The 17,343-nt window shown below is 34.5% G+C and overlaps 1 protein-coding gene across 37 annotated transcripts in view; it reads left to right on the forward strand.

The window, feature by feature from the left end:
• Positions 1-17,343, forward strand: part of SLMAP (sarcolemma associated protein) — a 77,988-nt gene that overhangs the window by 48,925 nt on the left and 11,720 nt on the right. For 19 of the 37 annotated variants that reach the window (XM_071755875.1, XM_071755873.1, XM_071755882.1 and 16 more), the window contains 5 exons: positions 4,697-4,753; positions 7,772-7,852; positions 8,113-8,172; positions 13,529-13,651; positions 14,449-14,523. In XM_071755875.1, coding sequence (XP_071611976.1) covers positions 4,697-4,753; positions 7,772-7,852; positions 8,113-8,172; positions 13,529-13,651; positions 14,449-14,523 — 396 coding nt within the window. Of the gene's footprint in view, positions 1-4,696; positions 4,754-6,080; positions 6,214-7,771; positions 7,853-8,112; positions 8,173-13,528; positions 13,652-14,448; positions 14,524-17,343 lie in introns of those variants that run through there. The other 18 variants (XM_071755880.1, XM_071755893.1, XM_071755891.1 and 15 more) reach the window with 3 other exon arrangements.

The raw sequence follows: 17,343 nt of genomic DNA on the forward strand, positions 1-17,343 counted from the left end.
TTGGATAAAAAAACAGATTTTGTCACTACTATTTAATATTTCTGTAGTAGCAAAGATTTTCTAAGAATAGAATTGTGGCATTGTAATAATAAGCAGATGCCTATAGTAGTATCTTTGCTCTTGCAAAGCGATGATCACATTGTCATTTCTTAGAAATTATTCCATTATTGTTCTCCTAACAATAAAAGGGTGGTTGTTTTGCTGCATGAAGTTTAAAACTGAGTGCACTTTTTCACCTGTCACCAAGTGTATCACTGTCAGGTTAAGTGAACATCGCAGGCAGCAGTAGGACAGAGATAAGGGAGTGTGGTGCCTTTTCTTCATTCCATGTCTGTTATTTATCTGGTAATGGAAGGTCTTTGCACATTTTCAAATTAGGTGTTACATAGAAAAAGTAGAACAAGACCTAAATTTTTATGTGGGAATCTAAGATTATTTTAAGAAAAACATGATATACGCAATAGCAGTCTTTAAAAGCTGTTATTCTGGGATGAGAAATGTGTTTTTCAAAGCAAATGGCTTTTGAAAATGAGTCATGAAACAGTGCAGTCTGCATCTCTATGATTAATGAAAAATTTAACACTAGTAACACTTAGTAACACATAGTAACACTTTTTGTCCACTGGGAGAAAAATAGCATTAGGATGAAGAGAGAACTTTGATTAAAATTCAAACATAGCTCCTTTCTAGCCTTGAGAATTATTTTTCGACTTAAGAGTTTGCAGAAATGTACCTAAAGTCATGCTTAGAGAAATATTTATAAGCAGAAATAAGACAGTACCATTTTTTGATATTATGCCCATTGGACTCTTCCCTTTTAAATTTCAATAAGGAAGTATAACAGGCTCATTTCACTTTACTCTTTTTGATATTAATTGCAGTGCTATAATCTGAATAGCTGGATACTGCTATTGTTTGTTTTAGAAAATGTAAACTTTATTTGAAAAATGTTTATTTTTAAAAGTGAATTTCTAGAAGTTGTCTTCTGCCAGGATGAAGTTAAAAATTTAATTTTTTAAAAAGATCTTATATGAATTCTTTTTCTTTAGTACATAAATATGAAGTTAAATGTTTGACTAAATATATATTTTTATAGAGTGAAAACAAATAGAAATTGGTTGCTTTTTTTAATTGTTTGGATGTTAGCTTAGCCTATTTTAGCAAAACTTGTGTCACCTATATCTACTGAGAAGTAAAAGCAATCATCAGGATCCTCTGTGATCTAGTAAAATTTTCTAACTGGCAATTGAAGTAGTTAGTCTCTTTAGTAAGAGAGTAAAATCAAGATCCCTTCTCTGCCTCCCTTCTCTTCAGAGCTGGAAAGCTAAAGACACTAAGGTATTGATTGCCTCAGTTAACAAAGAATTAATGAGTTCATAAGGTTCACTATTCTGCATTTTTTGCAACAATATGACTTTTTAGTGTCTGATCAAATACAAAAAAGATTCCAGGTCAGCAGTTCGCGTATTTAGTTCTGGACTGAAATCTTGCATTGCCCAAATTCAAATATGTTTAGTATGGCCCCACAAAAACGTGGTTAAAAAAACTTGGAATATGGGATCAAACAATCCAGTTACAGATGTTGCTACAGATGTATAGTGCAAGTGCTTTGGATTTAAAGCATTTAAGACCTCCCTATATAATAAAGCTAGATTAATTTTTTTTAACAGAAATCATGGTGCTCCTTTTTGATTCTTATAGGATAGGAGTTATTATCAGAAATGGTTATAATAAACAGAGAGATTGGGTACCCTGACAGTTTCCTGTCTTTTGCTTCAATGTACCACTTTTGTGTCCTTATTTTTTTCCTGATTTTGATTTTTTTTTTCCCATTTTTTTTTTATTTATGATTTAAAATGCAAGTCAGTTTCTGTGGTGTTTTGTTTTGCTTTACAAAGTCTCCTTTTTTTTTTTTTTTTTTTTGATATTTTTTATTTATCTATAATACAAGTGGGTACTGGATGGATGGAATGGCTATTTTCAACTTTTCCAGGAATTTCTGACCTGTTAGTACCACTATTTTGAAATTTGTGTCCTGAGGATGGGTTTATTTTAAGTGATGACTGTAGTGTTAACAGATCTTAACTTATGTTGCACATAGTGATAGGCAATCTAAATCTAAAAGGGAGGTTTTGAATTGTAAAGGGAGGAAATGCCTAAAGACCCCAGAGGACAGCTGCCTTTGAATTGCATGTACAAGCAAAAAGACACAGACTGTCTGAACAGATGAACTGAAAGTTTAACTTCAAAGCAGATTGTTTCAATAACATTTAATGTTATTATTTATTATAATATCAGTATCTCCTTTTTTTTTTTTAAAGTAGTGACTGGATAGCATGAAAGATAAAAATTAATTGTGCCAGAAATTAAAGCTAGGTCCCCAATCCTAATTTATATTTTGGGAGCTAAAAATGCAAGTCTTGATTCTGGGAAAGTATGGTTCAAATTTTAAAAGGGTAAATTGTAAAAAGTCAAGTTTATGAAGAAGTTTTGTGAAATAGTAATATGAAAAGATGCAGAGAGCTGAAAAAGGGAAATTTTAAAGGTACAGGTATGTCTGCTTTTACTTTCGGATTATTGTCTGGATTCTGCTGTTTTTAGTGAAGAGGGTGGCAACAGTGGTAACTAAATAAAACTTCAGGTCATTGACATCAATATCCCACTTTCTGTTTATTATCTAAATATTAGTGAAGCAGGATGAAATAATCTATTTTTTGTTGTCTTTGAAATATGATAATGCTAGGATTCCTTAAAGGTAGAGAATGCTTACTGGACTTACAAGTTAGGAGAGATGTCAGCCATCAAGTGAAAAATCCTGGCTGTATCAACTTTGAGTCACACTGGACAAAGGAACTTGTGTGTTGCTGCTGAAGTTCATTGCTGAAGAAATAATATCAAGAAGAAAACTGTAGTACAAACATTGAAATTTATAATGAATGGTAGGAAACAGCAAGATGGAAAAGAAAAAAAGAAAATTAAGGCCACAGATTTTTTTAGTCGTAAGATTTGAGACTTTTGAAAAGTGTGAAGAGCTATAAAGGTTTCAGTTTGGAAGAACATCTGGGTCAAGAAGACTAGTTCCTTTGTTTTGTACTATAATTATTCTGGTTTTAAGTTACTGAGCTGTGAGAACTCCCAAGACCCATCCGTTCATAATGCTAAGTTTTCTTCTGTAAACTGATTATAGAAGCCTATTTTAAGCTAACAGGCCAGCTTAGGTGAAGTGTTACCTTTCAGATCATAGCTACTTTGGGTGTATGGTTTTTGCATTCAGTCATTTTTTTTCAGACACATAGACAGAATTCCTCAGCAGCTTTCTTGCTGCCTTCCTCCTGATGCCCCTTCCAGCCACAGCTGAGTCCTAGAATTTCTAGAATTTTATTTCTGGGTTACTAGAAATATTTTTGTTTAGTGGAAGGACACTCAATATATCACTCAGTGAGTCTTCACTTGTTGCTGCAGTAACTTGAGTCCCCTGCCGTGCCTTCCTTAGTGACTCTATCTCTGAAGAACTGTTCTGAACTTGGATGGTGACTGATCACCTAAAGTTGCTTGAGACCTGAAGCCAATCCTGAAAATGCAGTGTGCCATTTAGTGTATTTCTGGAGCAGTATTTGTAGGACTGTAGGACAATATTTGTTGATAAAAGTAGTTGGAGGGAATATCTCTTAGATTGCTTTGTCTGACTGCCTGGGCAGGAAGAGGACAGGACAAGTTTTTGGCCATGCAAACCCTTCTTCAGACCTCAGTTGTTGTTTTTTGTTTGTGTTTTTTTTTTCCTGAAAGCTTGTCTACTATTTAGGTTTGAAAAAGGTATCTCCTGGCAAATATGGTGCAAATAGAAATTGCTGATGTGATCTGTAAGACACCTTTGATACTTTTGCAGGTTGACATGATTGTTAAGTAATTTGAAATAATGAAATCTCTGAAAAAAAAACCAGACTGGTTCACTTGTTCTCTTAGTGTCTTTGTTTCATCCAGACCTGTTCTTGTATGGATCTTACACTTTGCCTTCAGTGTCCTAGCTGGAATTAGGATGAAGCTAGACATCTAGTCTGAAATGCCATCTTTTAGATTTTTATATACCTGACATAGATTAATAGACTTCCTTGTATATGCTATATGCCAACTTCATTTTTGTCAGCTTGAATGTGATGCACGTACAACTTTTTAGAAGTTTGTGCAGTTCTCTTAAAGCTGTAAGCTAACCTTTCTGTGTACTTTTCCTAGGCACTCTTGTGATTTAAAGGTGACTTCTCAATTGCTGTTTTACTGTGATGTATTTCTAGATTTCTGCAGGGTCTGGCAAATTTCAGTTTCAGACAACCAGCTCTTAGAACTCATTTTTTGATAGCTATAACTTGAAAAATGTATTAATTATTTATGGTCCCAGTTAGATTTAGTAAAAAGTTCATAAAAATTTTTTTCCTAACTCCTCATTAGTGAACTGAAGCATTAATAATGAAAGCTAATAAATTGCAGAAGAAATAATTATGCACTTTATCACGTAGTTGCGGGAGTCTTATGTGCTCTGTTTCATTGTTCCATGCCAGCAAAAAGGTTTTTTGTTCAAGCCTGAGTAGGAAGTAATATTATCAGCTTTTAATTTGGTCATGGAATGTAGCCTACGTAGATGTGTGCAGGGAAAAGCTTGCTTAATTTGAGCGTGGAAAGTAATGCTTATTTTGTTTGGCAGACAAAATCATAGATGAAGGACATCTAACAAAAGTGGAAGAAACAAAGCTTTTGAAAGGTTAGATTTCTGAATTATTTAACTGTTTTTGAAGCATGTTTTTATGTCACTTCAGTGCATGTTCTGTCTTAAACTATTAGTTTGAGTTTTGTTGAATAATCAAGAAACGAAATTAATGAAGAGCAGGTTTACTGAACTCAGCTCCAAACACTGTGGTAGGTTTAAAAAGATGTAAAGAAAAAAATTTTTGAAGTTGATTGCATGAAATTTTGCTATTGGTTTTGACTGAGTTCTTACCTGAATAGGCTTTTTTTTTTTTTTTTAAGTTGTAATATTTTTTTTTAGTGAATTGATTTAGATCTGCATGAATTTCAAACAGGTTTTTGCTTTCATTATAGAACTAAGTAGAGATAACGTTCGGTCTCATTTTAAATAAAAATATATTTTAATTTGACTCTTTTATAACTTACACCCCTGTAACTTTCAAATAACTATTAACCTCCTAAGTGTACCTTTTTCCAGATAAAATAAAAATAATCGTATCTAAACTTTTTTTTTTCTGAATAAAGCAAGTAAAATACAAGGAGCTAAATTGAAAAGATTTATATTGTCGAGGGACACTCATCCTTATCTTGCAGTGCCAAAATCAGGAACATTGCAGTGTGTAAATCTCTATTTCCTGTGTATCTAATAATGTAAGATCATTTGGACTTGCAGGCTGACTCCACTTCTGTAGCTTTTTATTAATGGCTAGGCATACTAACTAATTTATTTACCTTCTGTCCTTGTGCGAAGTATTACTGTGTTGAATTTTAGAGTGTTAAAAGTTGTGGTAATGTAGAGACTTTCAGTTTGTCTTGTCTTATCTTAATGTATGAAATAGCACCTTTAATTTGTATATGTAAGTGAGTAATTTATAGAAAACATATGCCATATTTGGCCAAAGAATGCATACAGTAACTGTAACATAACGCTTGCATGCCAGTTAAGCAGTGAGCTATTTTTAGTGTTTAATATATTCTAACTCATCCAGTAAGTATGATGTCAACACATTTTAATATACTGCATCATTTTGGCTATATTTATTAAGCTCAGGTTTATTATGGGAAATAGGGACAACTGCTGTGAAATAATATAGTACAGGAAAGAGTTTTGTGCTTGTGGTACTGGTTCCAGAGTAGGAAGAGGGTTTCTAAACCATTTCTTTGACTTCTGCTGTTTCAGAAGTGGAAACTGATGCATCTTTCCTCTAGTGCCTCATCTTGTTCTTGTTCCAGAGGGAGGAGGAAGGGAAGGAGCAAAAAGCTGAAGTACCCGAGGGTGGGTGGGAGGTGGGAGTATGGGAGGGCAGTGGGGAGAGAGAAAATTAATTCAGCAGTTGGAACTTGCACTGCTCCTCCTGTTTCTCACAGAGCAAGAAAGCTGTGTTTCCATGTATGACCAGATATGGTAAAGTTAGTTGGATACAGATATTGCTCAGTTTAGCACTTCTGGATTGGCCGTAAATGTAAACGACATGGGTGAGGCTTTTAGGATATATTTTTCTTAATGCTTAAAAGTAATGTATTACTTGGTTTAGTAATTATTACAATTTGAATGGCAGTTTTGTGAGCTTGATTCTATATGATGCATGTAAAATGCTTTGTAGTGTAACATCTATAAATAGTTAAAAACTGTTCTCAAAAATAGGGAAATATCCCTTTTTGTTTTAGCTGAGAACCACCCCCAAATCTCAAATTTTTAACTGCTTCAGTTGTTCTGACCTTTGAAGTGTGCTGAAGTCATATGAGATATGTTTGGAACAGCTGCCAGGTCTGAACCCCCATGCACTTTAAGTGTTTGGGTGCTTTCTCCTTCTCCCCCTCCAGTGATTTAAAGAGTCTGGATCTTGATCAGCTGCTTTATTTGTACATAAAACAGAAGGTGGGAAGTACAAGTGGATGTTATTCTGGCACAGAGAAATAGAAGACTTTCCATGTTAGATGAGAAAAAACTTTTTCTTTTTTAATCCCTATATTAAATCCCTATTTATTATTTTTTTAATCCCTATTAACCTGTAGGCATTTTGCTACTTTCCCAGTCACAGCGCACAGGTTGTCTTCAGATTCCATTTAACTGCTTTAATTTTGGGGATGTTTGGTTCTGTTCGGTTTCTTGTTACTTGAAAGAAAAATGTACACAAGCTTTCTCATTGCTCCTCTACTTTTTATATATACTAACCCTATTGCTATAACACACTTGATTATTTATTGCTGTGTGTATCATCTCATGCGCTGGTACTTTTTTGTTGTGTCTATAGTTTCTCTATACAAATAAATTTTGTGTTCACTGTGCTTTTCTGCATGTGTGGTAGAACTAAAAGTCTCTGTGCTGGGAATGCTCTGTGTTCTAAATATCACATTTAGGTATATAGACATGCTTAAAAGAACCCAAACAAACCAAGCACTATGTGTGGCTTGACTAAGCTGTATGTAGTAATATAGTGGGTTGTGTATGAACATGTACTTCATGCATTTTTTGTGAAAAGGACAGTCTGCCTTCTCTTAATACAATTTGAATTGAAAATTCTTTGTGGAACTTAGTGTAATGATTTCTATTGCTGTGATTCTTTACTGGTTCATATCACACTTTTTTAACATATAGTATATACAAGACTTGTTGCTATTTTTTATTTGTCCAGAATACTGAAGCAGTTTTATTCTTTCTTAACAGCAGTTTCTTTCTGACTAGTTACAGTATCTGCATTGTTCTAATTTTCTTTTCTTATTTGTTTCCTGATTGAATCAGCTTTTGCACAGAGTTCCAGCTGGCGAGAATGCAGATTTAACAAAAGTTCAAGCTGTGCATGAGACAGTTGCATCTCCTAATAGATGCTAGGCAGGATTAGTGATGCTGAATCCATTTGAGCCCAGACTTCCAAAGAAATAAGCAACCACCAGGCTTTTAAGTGTTTCTTTGACTATGTTGTTTTCTATTGAGATTTACCAGGAGTTAAATGAATAGATATATAGAAGAAATGGATTAAGAGACTGAATAAAGGTTTTACTGATTGTAGTTGGATTTCCTGGTCTCTTACAGAGAATCAAGCAAGAGTCAAAGAATCTGATTTATCAGACACTCTTAGTCCAAGCAAGGAAAAAAGCAGCGACGACACTACAGGTAAGAATTTAACTGAGGCTTCTGTAACATCTAATTAGTTTGAGTTAAATCACTCTATTGTGAGCATTTTCAGAAAGGGTGGAGAAAGTATGTGTTATGTGGAGCCAGGTACAAGTTTAGAGCAGTATTGTATATTTTTCAACACCTTTAACTCCTGTGAAGTGAGAAGAATGTAGAAGATTCTTTGCTATGAAAACAGGGATGTGAAAACTGTCTGCAGTTTACCTGCTTTCTGAAAGGTGTGGGATTTTGTTTTTCAGATGCCCAAATGGATGACCAAGATCTAAATGAACCTATTGCTAAAGTAGCTCTTCTAAAAGGTAAACAAATTTCCTTTTATGACTTCAGATGCATAATCTGTATATATTTATTTGCCGACCTGCTCTTGTATCAAATGTGCATTGAAGCAGAGTGCTGAAATTCAAATGTTTTACCCATGGTATTATGGAAGAGTTGCATTTAAATATCAGTAATGATTTCTTTGGACAATGTGATATAAAAGCATACTTATGAGTGTTAGTATATAAATGATTTGCACTAATTTCTGCACTTACCAACACTGTTCTAGGAATTTATGTATTATGCCTTCAAGCAGAGCTATGAAATAGATTCAGCATACAATTAAGTTAGGGCTAATAACTTTGGGGAGGAGTGATTCTTCTGTCATGGACATGTTTTAAGCATTGCCAAATTCTACTTGTATAGTTTCCATGACTGTCAGAAATGCTTCTGCTAGTTGGCACCTGATGTTTTAAGAAGGAAATCTATATATATACTTTTTTTTGTTTGTTTGTTTGAATTTCCTGTTCTGACTGCAGTTAGAATGATTGCCAAGCTTTAGAATTGTTTACATCTTTAGTTTTTTACTGCTCTTTGCACTGAAGACTTTAAACCTGATTAGCAAGCTAAAATTTACATATTCATGTTTGGTTTACATATTCATAGTTGTGGTTTATTATACTGAAAGGTAATTTTATGCTTTATGTACAGTTAGATATTTTATGAGACCTGTAAACCGATGCTTGTGCTGGGATCACAGGTAAAAAGTGTGACAGTTCTTCATGGTTTAGGAAGATAAGAAATCTATGAAATTTAGAAGAACTGCAAAAGACCTTTTTCCTGTAGTTGTTTATATTTCTCTAGTTTTATGACAGAATGATTTCTTCAAACTGCATGTTTTACACAGGTTTTCAAACAGCAAAACAAAATTGAGTTTGATATTGTCCAGTGCATATCACTTTGTCAAAGCAGTTTAGAAAGGACTGAGATACTGAGTATGTTCCATTTGGTATTTGTTTTCATGTCTGCAATTAATAACAGGAACATTCAGTGACTTCCTATATTAGAAGACAAAATCTGGTAATGTTCTTCATAGTGATTATGACAGTCTTATTTTTGGTAATAAGTTTTGTTTGAAAAAAAAGAAATCATCTGAAAAGCATGAAGTTTTTTAGGAATCAGGACTTTCAGCTAGAGTGAAAAACATTTTCTGCATTTTCCCTATATGCAAATGAGCTTTTAAATGATTAAGTGTAAGAAGACCTATTTGCATAGGCCAATTTGCTATTGAATTACATACTGTAATTAACTAAAATAGCTGGAGAAAAACTCTCTTGAGGCTATTTATGGGCATTCCTATTTTGCTCTCATGAAATCATTAAAGAATATCTGTACAATGAATCATTTGCCCTTGTAATTTTTATGAAGAGCCTGTAAACCCACAGCTTTGTTTTGGATTTTGTCAGAGAGCTACTTCATGTGCCTTACTTTTTCCTAAAAAGGATCTTATTTGCAAGAGAAAGACTTTTAAATGTATTTGTAATGCAGTCATATAATGAAGCAAGAGTGAGAACATTTCTGCTCTGGCAGCTGTTTGGAATGTAGAAATGGCTGCTGGAAAAGGCAGGGTTCCTTTTTATTTAACTTGTGGAATTTAGAAAACAAATTAATGGAGCAAGAAAATGATGAAACACTTAATTGCCATAGTTTCAAGTGTATTTTCCATCAATAAACTCTGAGTGCATTCACTGTTTGTTTCAAGTTTCTACATGTCAGTATCTGGCAAACAGGGCAGGGGGAAAAGCTGCTTTGTTTTTCCCACAAGGTAAATGACTTTATTAGCCATTGGTAACAGTTCCCTGGAGGATTCTACTTAGATGGGCTGTTTGTGACTACTTACTGCAAAGTTAAAAACAGATTAATGTTAGACAGATGGGAAGAAGCAATAAATGTCACTGGAAAGTTAGTAATCTTGTTCTTAACGGCTTCTTTTTATTTTCATAGTAACTACAAGACTGATCCGTGGAATCTTAATAAAAAGTGTTTTCAGTTGGGGGTTTGCTGAATAGTGTTAGTTTTTCATAAGAAATATGGAGAACAAGCAATGGGCTACTGATTCAGGAAGTTTTGGGAACCATTGTTTGGTGTTGCAAGAACCAAATACTCCGTTTTAAATACATAGTTTATTCGGGTCTTATAAAGCTGAAAAAAACCTTGAAGTTTTAATTGTTTATTTCACTTTATCTGAGTACTCTGAAAATAGTAATCTGAGTAACCTGAGAAATTCTGCAAATTTGCAAAAATTAACTAAGTGAGAAACAGCAGCCTGTTCATAAAGATGATTCCACAGGCCAGGCAAATACAAAGGATCTATGAAGACCACTGCCTATGTGTGGTTCTGATAGTCTCTTATCAAAAAAGAATTGTAGAGTAAAAAAACAAACATAAAAGCAAAACTCTGTTGTAATCTTCATGCTTGTAAATATTAATCTGAGCTTTGTTTTCCTTTTGATTTTATCAAAATTTTATTTTATAGACCCTAAATTTGTAAAATATTCCTTCACACACAATTATATCCTTTAATAATTTGGAACTGGTCATTTTTCTCCAAAACTGACCCATGACCCATGGGTTACACAACTTTTCTTGGGCCAGATTGAAGGAGAAGAAATTACCATATACTTTGGAAATGTTTTGTGCTGACTAGTTGTATGGGGTTTTTTTGACAATTTTAAATCTACCAGTACAGTTGATGTTAAGGAAAACCTCATTATGTGGGGAGGAAGAAAACAACGTGGTGTTAATTAAGAACTTCTCTTGTAAGATGGCAAACTGTCTGATCACAGATTAAAATTTTCCATGATCTAGAATAAATGAATGAGGGTTTTCAAGCTATTGTGGTTTTGTTGGGTTTTTTGGCACCTTGTTGTAATTAATGACAAGAATTCTTTCAACTTCTCTGAGAACAGTTAGGTCAATACTGAATACTTCTGGAAATTGCTCAAATGCTTTTTTAATTGCAGCCTTTACCATTTGTTTCTCAAACCAGGTTTTTGTGATGCAAATTTGCTTCTTGAGGGAACTAATTCAGAGTCTGATATTTAGTAGTTTTATTATTTATAAATAGAACAATCCTACTCACTAAGGAATTTTTTCAAAACTACACAAAGATGGTGTTTGCTTTAAACTAGAAGACTTGAACGAAATTTTTGGTTTGGGTAAGACTGAAAAGCTTGTTTTGTGTTTATATTTCTTGGCTTTTGATTTAGAAGTATGTCAGGCATATGGAAATTCCCTAATGCATTTTGAGTAGGAAGGAGCTTTTACCTTGACAGAGTGTGCCTTTGCTAAACTGATTGTTATTCTTAGTTGAATTCCTAAACTCCTTTGAAGCAATGATGTCTTTGATGATGTGTGTTTTCATTGATTGGAAAATACTGTCCACCAGAAAGTTGATTTAGGGTGCTTATTGTTGCATTTGAGACACTGCTTCTTTATCAGGCATGATTTGAGCATAATTTGTCAACTTCCTCACCCATTTCTTCTGAACAGTCTCATTAAGGAGGGTTGAAAGTCTAATTGTTCCAAGTCTTTATCCATGAGAAGCTAAGAACAAAACATGTTCAGTAAAATGAAACTTGGATTTGAAACTGTAATAAACTATAAAAGGGAATATTTGGATTAAATATGTAGTCTTTGTTCTTTCTGCTCTCATAATTTTGTTCTGAAGAATTCTGAAAGGACATGTATGCCCTCAGCTCTACTCAATCCTACCAATTCATTCCTGTTTAGAATAGGGAAAGAACAGTCTTTTCTGAGGGGTACAATATAAATACTTCAGCATTATTTATTAAACAAGTGTTTTAATGAAGAAAACAAAAAAAATTTATTGTTTCTTTATTGGTGACATACACGGTAAAATATCAATTTTGAAAGTATAATGACAAACTGAACTGTAGCTTGTATTTAGTTTTTCCTTACTAGTGATGGCTCCAGACAACCAAAGTAATTTACATTTTGAGGTTTTTATTATAAGCAGTGTGCCTTTATTTTAAATCCATATGGGCTATAGTGGTACATGTTTATTAACCAGGTAGCTGAATAACACATTTACCATTTTGTTCTCCCTCTTACATGAGGTACAGCAGACTTTTTTTCACTGATTTCCCTCCTCTGCATTTCTCACCAAGAAGGCTTTATAGAAAGTTTTAGCCCTCAACCTATGTAGTTTATTAGTGCTGCTTGTGGCTGTTGAAGAATCTGTTTCCCAACAAACACTACTTAAGGAAAATGCAGTGAATGCCAGTTTTCTGGATGCAGTTCCTGGCGTTGTAGATGCTTGCAGGCTGGGGTGTTGTATAACTCTTTCTTACTGCATCTGTTTTCTAGTGTGTGCCCATTAGAGGACACTGCTATTAGTTACAAATACTTGGTTTTCCTCTTTTAGGTTACCCCAAATTTTCAGCTTTAAAAGTACCCATTTGTCTGTGACTACCAGTCTTCTCTTATAAGCCCAAGAGGCATTTAATATGCATTTTAGCCAATAGAAAATTAGTGGGACAGAGCAAGAGTTTTTTTATTTAAATAGCATGCCTAGAGACCTGATTATGTTAAAAATGTATCTAATGTTTTAAGACATAGTGAAATGAAAAAAAATTCAGCTTAGTATTCACTAGCCCACTGGATGAAATACTGAGGGTGGACTTTTTCTCTTTTTATTAACTTTCTTTTAGAGAATTTCCCCTTATTTTTTCCTTTCCCTGTAATTACAATCCACGCAGGGACAGGGGGAAGCCAAGGCTTGCAGGGTAACAAGGCTATTGGCAGGAGCAAACCACTTAGTAGCATCTCTTTGCATCATCTCCTGCAGCTCAGTGGTATTTCCCAGCTGCAGCACAAGGCTGGGGCTGTGTGTGTGGGGATGCTGCCTGCCAGGGCTGGTACGTGCTGTGAGGAGCAGGAGGGTGGGCTCAGAGGGGGGGGATGCAGGAGCAATGCTGACAAGTGTGTGCTAGGATAGAGTGTTAGTGCAGCTTCCCTTAAAAAATTGACAAGTTGTAAACACAGTCAAAGATTGCCTTGTACCTGTTTCTTTTTTTTCTTAATCGAGAAACCTTTCCAATCTATAAACTGTCTTTTTTTAAACTGTCTAATACTTACTTGTTGTTTTTTTTTTTGTTATACTGCATGTTACATATAATGTGCTTTTTAAAGTTTGCATAAGTTTTCCTCCGTTTTAAAGTATTAATATTTTTGCTAATATTTACTTAATCCAATTTTGAGTTTACTTTTAACTAACTTCAGATTATTTGAATAAAAGGTCACCAGTCATCACATGGCAGTGCAAATTAAACCGTTGTACAAATTTTTTATTTAAAGGAAATGTTCTTTTATCAGATGAATTGCAGGGTGCACAATCAGAGACTGAGGCTAAGCAAGAAATTCAGCAGCTGCACAAGGAGCTGATTGAAGCCCAAGAGCTAGCTAGGACAAGTAACCAAAAATGCTTTGAACTTCAAGGTGAGACCCAGATCAACTTAATTGTGTAGGATATCCATTAAAATTGTATTTAGCAGGTAGTGTTAAAAGTGGTTCTTTGGCTGACTGTCTGTTAGATATATTTCTTTCATAACATTCACATCTCCTGCACAGGATGTCTGAAACTTCTGTTTTTTTATTTTTCCCCCTAAACTCTATAGACAGCCAGATTGATCTCTGACATTTTGGTTCAAGATAGACCAACATCTTTTCATAGAATTGAGTACATACTTGAACTCCAAATATTTTATCTTTATAAAATATGTTTACCTACAGGTATTGATTCTCATGTATTTCAGTCAGCTAATGCACATAATTAAATGCATTCAGTGGCAGTTCTTAGTTTAGATTATCCTTTAGATCATTAGGTTTGTAGCTGCATCATTATCCTCAGCAAACTGTGGATAGCTTGTAACAGGAAACAGTATAGTCCAGTTTCACTAATTATAGCTCGGTGTTCTTTATGGGGTATATTTACAGCTTTTTTTCTTTTTCTCCTCCCACACCAGTTTGCATTTAGCACACGTGGAGTTTCTGGATCAGGCAACAGATTACATCAATTTCAAATTAATTGTAATACTACCACAATAATGGAATGATGTCTTAATATTAACTTTTTATTAAAATACTTACACAATTACTGGCTTTGATAACCTACTGAAATAATGTGGTTGTTTTAATCTTTTCAGTTAAGGGGAAGTTGTGACTAAAATTAATTACAGACCTGAAATATTTCTTACTAACAAAATCTTTTGGGCACATTTTCACTTTCATTATAGCACTATTGGAAGAAGAGAGAAAAGCATATCGAATGCAAGTTGAAGAATCTAACAAGCAAATAAGTGTTCTTCAAGGTAGGAATATTTTTTCTATATCCCACTCTTAAGGAAAATATATAGCTTTGGCTGTTTCTGTGGTGTCATAAGCACAGAGGAAAAGGAAAATACTGAGTGTATGTTTTAAATCTGATTTCTTTCACCACATTTGAATTTTACTGTGAAATGTTTCCTGTCAATTCCTATGGTTCTAATCATAACTTAAAAGATGCACAAGGCATAATCTCTAACAATTATTTCTCCTACCTCTTGTCAGCTTTGAAAGTTCCAAGGATTCTTCCTGTGACCAGTTTATCTTCAGGGCAATCAGAGTGTTTAATCTGCTTGTGCTGCTTATTCTCTTCACTGCATTGGTTGAAACCCCTTAAATTTTTAATCACTCCAGATCTGCACTCAGCCTCAGAGTATGCAGTAAAATATCTGCAATAGACACTCTCTCTGCTTTAAAAAAAAAACCCACAGCATGACAAATCTTGCCTTTTTCAGTCCAGAATATTTATAGCTGAATGTAATTTCTGTGTCACATATTCTGTATCACATTAACTCCTCAGCCAGCCCAAGCATGTGAGTGAGCTCATTGGTCTAAAAGCTGTCTGACCTTACAATCAGTGAGGTTTATATTATGGCTCTTCCATAGAACAAGCATTAGTTTGAGCATCTATTCAGGCATTGAGTGTTATGGAACTTGTAGGAGCTTCACACCTTGGTACCTTAGTCAGCATATAATTTGCTTGGACTTAAAATGGTTGGAAGATAGATGAGCCAGGTGGGCTGACAATCCTGACTTTCTCAGGAAATCAGAATACCTTTAGTAAATTACTTTGTGGGAGCTTGTTGTGGAGTGTGGTACTTGTCACATCCCAGTTACACTGACAAGCTTATGTAATAGTGCTGTGCTATATGAATGTCAGGAAAGAATTTTTGGTTCTTGGCCATTGCTGCTGTAAGATAGAGGGGCTTAAGTAATAGCCCGTAACAAGAGGAGCAAGTAAAAATTGAATCTTGTCCAGCTGATAATGGAAATTCTCCAATAAAAATGCTGTAGCAAAAGTTAGAAATTGTGATTTGGTAGTTATTTCCATACAGAAAAAAGAAATTTCTCTTTTTCCCCATAAAAAAGAAACCACCAAAGTCAAAACTTGACATATCCAAACTTAACTGCAAGATGCCTCTTGTCAGTTCAGGCATTTTTGTCTGCTGAACCCTCCTCAAGTTAGGTCTTGGTTGTGTTTCCTCTTCTTCTCTCTCCATGGTAGTTCAAAATGTTCTAAAGTTTGTTGTATGCTTGCTCCTTCCTGAGCTTTTAGGGTGTAACACATCTCACAACTTGAGAGAAGTTGTCTGGATGTCAGGTTCTCTCTTGGCAGCCTCTCTGAACTGCAGTAGAGAAAAAAAAAATTCTGGCAACTTCATGCAGTAACATTTCTCTAGGTATTTTCATGGAGTAAGTGTTTTAGGCCAGCCAGTGCTACATGGCTTTGTGTTTGTCATAGAGAAGAGAAGGTGTCACAGACAACTGAGATTCTCTCTCTATACGTGAAGTTTTTTAGATGAACAGATAAGTAAAGCAAGAAAATTCAAGTTACTTGTCATTACTAAAGAAAAGAAAAAAGTGAAGCATTCAGCTGAGATGAGGTAATGGCTTACATGAATAAGAGAGGTAATGGAAGTTTTCTTTTAATTGCCCTTTCAAACTATATCCAGAGCTTCAGAAACCATTCCAATATTCTTTGTAACAATTTTTCTGTGTATGTTGTTTCTACAACTTTAGACACACTTGTATGAGTTTGGATTTTCAGTCATACTATGCTTGTTTTCATGCCTGAGCATTTAAAGGGAGAGTTGTTCATCAGCAGTACAGACAGAAGGAAGAAACTACTGCTATTACTGAGAAGCAGGAATTTAGCTTTGTGTTTTAAAACAGTATGAGGAAGATACTGGTCTGAGAAATTACTCCTTTCGTGGGCACCTCCTGTGTTAGCAAGTTGTAATCCTTGGTGGTTTAGAATCGTTTTCTAGCATACTGGTTTGGTAGTTTCAAGGCTTCTAATGTAAGGAAACATGTAAAGGCAGTGGTTGATGTGTTGTGATGTGTTGTATGACTGTCAGGTTGTTCTCATGTTCTACTTTGTTTGCCATTCTGTTAGTATAACCCTGTAGAAATTATTTCCAAGCAAATGAAGTGATAATAAGCCTCGTGTTGCTCACATATTAAAAATCCATCATAATGCAAATATCTTTGTTATGGAACAGATAGTCTGTTTCAGCTTGAACAGGACTGCTATGAAATCTAACTTAGTCTCATCTATAGTACCTCTTTTGTATTACAGTATATAATAATTAACATGTTTCTTCCCCATACTTTTGCCTTCTGAATGGGGAATTGGGTAATTAACAGATTCTTTATCTAATGAGCCAAGTGTCTTGCTGGAGCCTGTCAAAAGGAGGGGAGAAAAATGTTGCATTTCTCTTTTTCACTCTATATCAGCTGATAACAAAGTTTTCTACAAATTAATTCTACCTGTATTATGGTATATGCAGCTACTGAAAAACAAAGTACAGTTGTGCTGGGAGTAAAAGTCTCTCTTCAGTAGTTTTCATGCTGTATCAGTTCACAGCACAACTTGCTCCCATTCTCATCTTGTTCAGATTCAGCTTCTGTAATGGACTGAGAGAATAAAAATAAATGCAAGCAATCTATCAAGGTCACTCAGCCTTGATTTTTTTTCCTTGTGCTTTCCACTGTACTTTTTTTGCCCTTTGCTTCTCAAACATATAACTTCAATTATGTAATTGTGACACTCCACAGTATCTTAAATTGTACATTTTCAAGTGCTT

This window comes from Heliangelus exortis, chromosome 12 (genome assembly GCF_036169615.1).
Source record: "Heliangelus exortis chromosome 12, bHelExo1.hap1, whole genome shotgun sequence".
Classification (NCBI taxonomy): domain Eukaryota; kingdom Metazoa; phylum Chordata; class Aves; order Apodiformes; family Trochilidae; genus Heliangelus; species Heliangelus exortis.